The sequence below is a fragment of the Misgurnus anguillicaudatus genome, chromosome 19 (genome assembly GCF_027580225.2).
Source record: "Misgurnus anguillicaudatus chromosome 19, ASM2758022v2, whole genome shotgun sequence".
In the NCBI taxonomy this organism is placed as follows: Eukaryota; Metazoa; Chordata; class Actinopteri; order Cypriniformes; family Cobitidae; genus Misgurnus; species Misgurnus anguillicaudatus.
The window spans coordinates 49,327,896-49,335,108 of NC_073355.2; the positions used below are offsets into that span (position 1 = coordinate 49,327,896).

The 7,213-nt window shown below is 39.3% G+C and overlaps 1 protein-coding gene across 1 annotated transcript; it reads right to left on the reverse strand.

The window, feature by feature from the left end:
* Window positions 1–5,077: 5,077 nt before the first annotated feature.
* LOC129426354 (uncharacterized) lies at window positions 5,078–6,724 on the reverse strand. Its single transcript, XM_055182606.2, has one exon. The coding sequence runs from the start codon at window positions 6,709–6,711 to the stop codon at window positions 5,704–5,706; it is 1,008 nt and encodes a 335-aa protein (XP_055038581.2). The 5' UTR covers window positions 6,712–6,724; the 3' UTR covers window positions 5,078–5,703.
* Between the last annotated feature and the right edge of the window lie 489 nt (window positions 6,725–7,213).

Consider the following 7,213-nt stretch of genomic DNA (forward strand, 5'->3'; position numbering starts at 1 on the left):
AAAAGTGAAGTGTGTATTACCACTAACCAGGTTGCCCAAAGACCTTACTGACACTTCCAAGCGAGGTCCTTTTTATTCCTGTCTCCTCTATATAAATAAGAACTTGTGTGGTATAGCTCGGGTGACTGCGCACGGACAATATCAAGCCTTGGTTGAATGAGTGACTCCGGGCGGGGCTGCCACCACAGCAGCAGGCAGGCTCCTGATTGGTTAACGCGGCGCGAATTTCCGCCAAAGTTCAAATTTTTCAACTTGGGCGTCAGCCGCAAATTCGCGTGAACCGCAAAAGCACCATACGCGCGTACCGCGCACAACGCTCAATTCGCGCGAGCTTCACGCGCGAATGAGGCGGAAACGCGTCTTCCGCTATGCGCTGAACGCCTCTTCCGCAACGCGGGACCTCCTGACACGCGTCAACGCGTCTGCACATTGACTTAACATTGAAATCACTCGCGCTTCACGCCTCTACCGCGGTTGGTGTAAACGCAGCATTACGGCGCATTCACACGAGGCGTAAGCGTTAACGCTTAACGGAAGGCTTGTCTGAAGCGTTGCCAACAGCTAATCACAGTGGCCGCTACACATGCTCCGTTCTTCCATAAACGTAATTGGCTGGCTCTGTCTAGGTTATTTGCATAAGTCGATCTGATTGGCTGACGCACGCGTTGCCGCTTGAAAAGTTGAGAAATGTTCAACTTCTGCCGCGAGCAACGACACTGACGCGGCGCCGACGGATCCACAATTTAGTTCGGCAACGCATGACGTCACCCATTAAAAGCTATATGGGGAGGCTGCAGACCTGGAGCCGGTAGATCTACGCCCCTGGCAGTTTTACGCCCCTGGCAGTTTTGCACCCCTGTTGCTCCTCATGCGTCCAGAAGGGAGAGAGGGAAATACAACTATACTAGCCTATTTAAACAACCGTTTATGAGCACTATTTATTAATATAACACATTTAAACAAAAATTGTAAACTTACAGTGTACACTGCAGTCTGCACACTACGGAACCACAGACAGTAAAAAAATCCAGTCCAGGTCTGGTCTTCTTGGTTTTTATTATTGGAGATAAAAATAAGGATCATGGGTTTAAATAGTTTTGCATTATGATACGAGTTTATATTAGCGTGTTTTCCTGTGGCATTTGAAATCGATTGTACCCGGAAGCGGCGCACGATGACGTCACACTTAACTATTTATATTTATTTATAAACTGTTTTTATATACAAGAGACTGACTGATATATGATGTTGTGAATTTATATTAAGTTACATTTAGATATTAACCATATTTAGACATAAAGTACTGTGTAATCATATGGATCCTAAATGAAATATCTGCTGTACAATTCACAATAGGTCGTCATACAGCTACAAAACATGTCCTATGATTTTATGAAGACAAACACAATGTGACTTTTCTAAAATTCCAAGGGTCAATTCGTATCGCTTCAAGAAGGTCTGCTGCTATCATACGGTTCTGATATATGACTACTCATATACTAATATACAGCCTCCCCCTACCGGACGCATGAGGAACAACAGGGGCGTAAAACTGTCAGGGGCGTAGATCTACCGGCTCCAGGTCTGCAGCCTCCCCCTACTCATTAAAAGTGAATGGAATGGAATGCCCCGTGTGAATGCGCCGTTACCCCCCATTCAGACAGCCAGCGACCAGCAGTAGCAGAGCGACGCGATCTCATTCATTTCAATGGAAACCGGGCGACTTCCGGCGACACGGGCGACAGTGACCGTTGGCGACCGTATGGGCGTGTCCAGCGACGCGAGAAAGTTAAGAAAAGTTTAACTTTATGCAAATGTCGAGCGACTTTTGGGAGCGACTACCAATGAGAACAAAGCAGTGGAGTTCACGTCATCCTTCTCTCGTCAGTTATTGGCGTGGATGGTACTCAGAGGCGTCATGCCCATTCAAACTGAGGGGGCACCTGCCCCCTTGGTTCTTTTGAGCCAATGGATTTTGCATCCAACCTCAAAATCAAATAAGCGTCCATTAATCTGTTATTTGACTTTTAATCTGTTTAATATGCACAATATTATAAATTCTGTGCTGCATCCGTGTCACTTTTCGGAGATTTTTGCCGTTTTGATAGTGTTTTGATCATGTTGCATTACTTTTATTCTGGCGGCAGCTATTCGAGCTCTCTGCTGTTGCTGGCTTGCTGTTGCATTTGGCTATCTGAGGAATTAAAACGTGTTAGAAATGCTCACAACATTTCCAAACCCCAGTACGGTAATGTGCAGTTAACCTCCTCTGTGTAGAAAATGTATGGTTTTAAATGTGACCGTCTCAACGTTATATTAGTAGAGATTCATCTTCTTGTCACAACGCCAAAGTTCGCCAGAGTTCACGCGGGCGCGGAATCTCACATGCTTACATGAGGTAAAATTTAATGCAAAACTTTTATCCGTTCCTCTAATAATTTTATCTAAACATATTTTTTAAAATCATTATAGAAAAAACATCAATCACGTGGCTATAGCTTATGTCATGTTCGTTGTTTATATACTTTATGGATTTAAAATTACATTAATTTTCTATGATAATGTAGTTGTTGTGCAAAATGCATTAATGACACAATTAAACAAGCCATTAAGACTTAAATAAAACATGCCGTTTCAGATGTAAATATGATGCAAATGTGTCATTATTCCGATTGAATAGTATTTGATATTAAAGTTAGTCATCACTCTTATTTTGGAGGTTTTTGCATGAAAGCAGGGGTTTTCAGAAATGTAAGTGCCATGGAAAAGACTGAAAGCTCTATAATATTTCGTTTGATGTCTGTGTAAGCACAAATTTCTGTGAGCTGTTGACACTGTGCCCCCTTAAAAAAAATTGGTGCATGACGCCCCTGATGGTACTCATTTGTTTATGACAAGCAGATTTTAGAAACGCCTCATTGAAAGAGACAAGCGACACACAGCGATAACGTCGCTGGCTGTCTGAACGAGTGTTCATTTGTAGCAGAGATGTGTGAGTAAAAATGATTAATCTAACTCAAATATTATTGAATGATAGAGCCAACTCAAAAAGCCTTAGCTTGTTCCCCGCTCTCCCCTAATGTTATTACATATAAGTTAAATTGGTGGTGGTTGAGGAGATTACCCTGTTCATATGTAAAGCGCTTTGAGTACTGAGAAAAGCGCTATATAAATGTAAGGTATTATTATATTATTATTAAAGGTAAATAAGAACTAAAATAAAAAGTGATAAATACAGATGCAGTTCTGAGGTAATTTTAAAGTTGTCTGAATAGCGCACATCTTCTGTTTTTAGTCCTCGATCTCCACAGTACACTGGTTTATAATACATGTGTAAAAACATTTACTAATATTCGTATTTTACGTGTGGAATGTGAAATTACCTCAAAGTACACAACTGTATGAGTCAGGAGATGTTATGACGCTGTCCGGACAATGAATCCCTGCTCCAGAGACAACAGTGAGTCCGGGTCAGATTTTCAACTTCATCTCACTGCTAACGGTTAGCGTATTAAGAAATCCTGTCTTCTGTTGACAAACCAATAAAATAATCGAAGATGGATGAACTAATTCACTGCACACCGAAGCATTTACACGTGGCTGAAGACACCAGACTGTAGTGACGATCGCTTTAGTTTAAACACTGATTCGTGAGGCAAAACATTACGAGTCTTTTGATTCGAATCTTCTTCTTCTGGAGTTTTATGGCGGTTCGTTATGGTGCACTAACGCCTCCTGCTGTACTGGAGTGTGGCGCACAGACGTGCAGGGAAATAATAAACACACAATTATCCCGTATAACCCGATTTCTTTAACAAATTTGATAATGGCTCTATACTTCTTCCATTGCCTTAAATTACATTCCAAAAAGCATTATATATTATACGTTTTTATGCCCATTTTTCCATTTCCTGAATAAGTGATATTCTTTCATTTTCATAATGTGTTGGATGCAGTGATTTTGTTTTTGAACATTAAAAAATCTTTAACTGGATATTTTTTCCAAAATAATTTTTGCTGACTCTTTTATGAATAATAAACATAATTTTTTTCCTATTTAAAGACTGTTACATGAGTAGTTACACGAGTAAGCATGGTGGCACTTCATGTTGTACAAAGTTTTGTTCTTTTAAAATGAATGGTTGTGTTTTATATCATATTTCATTTTGTAATAAATACATTAACCTCCTCTACACAGCGGACCCTGTACCGGGTCCAAAATACTTCTTATGACTTAATATAAAATTTTCCTTTAATTTTTAATGGTCTGTCATGGACCCAGTACCACACGAGATACTGTTTGAAAGCTTAGAATCTCAACTTTCTCCAGATATGCATCACTTTGAAATATGTTTTACTGTAAGAAAGTTATTTACACTTAATTTACACTATCAACCCCCCCCCCCCCCCACACACACACACACACACACATTTTTGATATTTAATAATGTGAGAAAAGTGGCGTCTGCGCCTAATGTCTAAATTATATGCCCGGTGCGTAACTCCAAGGTAAATTAGTATAGTGATAGAAAAGAGACCACACTCAGAGACTGAATCAAATACAAAAACTGTATTAAAGTACAGAATAATGTAAAAAGGCCATAACAAACACAAGGACAAGCGTTTCAGGCTTAGCCCATCATCAGTGTCACAACTTCGAAACACGTCATAAGGCGCTAATGCCTCTTATAGGTTCCTACACCAATCACTCCGTATGTGGAAAAGGATACACCCATGATCATTACTGGCAATCAACCATTGGCTATTGTCATGAATATATTACGTAAGCATGTCCAATAGAACATCCTATCAATCCAACTACGAGAGACAAAAATATAGTATCCGTGACATCACCCATAGTGTTTTGAAGATAAACAAAAATAAAGTAAAAAATCTAGTTAAAGTACAAAAGGCAGTGATTCAGTGTTAATAGTTATGAAACTTAACTTTCAGATCAGTTAAAACGATAAAAACAAATGACAGACTTCAAATGAAAAATAAAGAAAAATAAATTGATGAGACCAAAAATTCCTGTTAGATATATCCAAAGGGAATATTTCATATTTGACCATCAGACACTGAAGGGCAGAGCAGCTGCAATGAGACAGCGGCAAATTTCAGAATGACTTGCCAAAATAAGTCTGCCCTCGGCGGTGTACACGGCACTGACTGCCCTCTGATCAACTTGAACTCACATATCCAAAATTGTCAGAGGAAATTTTAATATAGGAACTATCTTTACTAACTGACCAAAGATTTAACGTTTATTCATCTATATTCTCGACAAACAGCTACATTTTATGACACAGAAAGAGTAATATTTTGAATATTGTTCCAATTTTAAGTTAATGTGAAATGCATTCTGGGAAACTTGTCTGTCATAAGTCTACACAAGTCACATTCTGATGCATCCTCGATAAAATGAGCAGATCAAGAACACATCCGGGGATGTTATGTCAACTTGGCTTGAACATGGAACTGGAACAGTACTTGGGCCACGACTGATGACATTTCACAAGAACACAAGAACCAACAAGAACGCAGATTGAGAAACGGCCTGAATCTTTTTTGCCGTACACCATTTTGGCCTTTTGTGTGCATGTAGACTTTTAGTAAGGATCCTCCAGACCGTTTTATTATTAAGACCTTAGCTGATTTATAAACTTTGTTTCCATATCCACACTGTTGACACATGAATGGTTTCTATTGAGTGTGGATTCTCATGTGTTTGTTAAGGTTTGGTTTTGTCCTGAAACTCTTTCCACACTGATGACACACGTATGGTTTCTCTCCAGTGTGAATTCTCACATGTGCATTAAGGTCACGTTTCATTGTAAAACTCTTTCCACAGTGATGACAAGTGAACGGTTTCTGTCCTGTGTGAATCCTCATGTGTGTCTTAAGATTGTCTTCACTTGTATAACTCTTTTCACACTGAAGACATATGTAAGGTTTCTCTCCAGTGTGACTTCTCATGTGAATCTCAAGCCTCTTTTTATCTCTGAAACTCTTTTCACACTGAAGACACGCATGAGGTTTCTTTTCACTGTGAGTTATCATGTGTGATTTAAGGTTGCTCCACCTACTGAATCTCTTTTCACACTGAGAGCATATGTAAGGTTTCTCTCCAGTGTGATTTCTCATGTGAGTTTCAAGTCTCGTTTTATCTCTGAAACTCTTTTCACACCGAGGACATGCGTGAGGTTTCTTTTCACTGTGAATCATCATGTGTCTCGTAAGGTGACGCTTCGTACTGAAACTCTTTTCACACTGAAGACACGCGTGAGGTTTCTCTCCTTTGTGAATTTTCATGTGTGTTGTAAGGTTGCCTTTACTTCTGAAACCCTTTTCACACTCATGACAAGTGAACGGTTTCTCTCCAGTGTGAATCCTCATGTGTTCTTTAAGGTTTCCTTCAACAGAGAAACTCTTTCCACACTGTTGACAAGTGTAAGGTTTCTCTCCGGTGTGAATCCTCAAATGTTTTTTAAGGTAACCTGCGGTTTTAAAACTCTTTTCACACTCATGGCATGCGTGTGGTTTCTCTCCAGTGTGAATCCTCATGTGTGCTCTAAGGTTAGGTTTTGTTCCGAAACTCTTTCCACAGAGATGACATGTGTAAGGTTTCTCTCCAGTATGAACTCTAATGTGCATCTTAAGTTGACTTTTATCTGGGAAACCCTTTTCACAATGTTGGCATGCATATGACATTTCCCCCCTGTGAGTTTTCCTGTGCCGGATAAGGACTGTTTTAAAAGTGAAACTCTTTCCACACTGTTGACATGTGAAAGGTTTCTCCTCACTGTGAGTCCTCTTGTGATCTTCAGGACATTCATCTTCAATGAAACAATTTTCACACTTTATGTCTTCTGTCTTCAGAGTTTCTTTCTGTGAAACATTATGGTTTATTTTTACATTCTGATGTTTCTCATCCACTTTAGCTTGACTCTCCTCTTTCACTTCCATCATATCTAAAATGAAGACAGTAAATAGTTCATATTGATTAACCAGAGTGACAAAACACATTTGAGATGTCATGTATCCATATTATTTTTAATGTGAAGTACATTATGTCATTTCTATAGACCAGTTCAAATGATGTAAACAACACTGGTCCAGAAACACTTCCTGTTACAGTTTGTGACAGTTATTTTTTTATTTCACATATATTATTATCTTTAAGATGTTTGTTTAACTTCAGTTAATTCAGGTT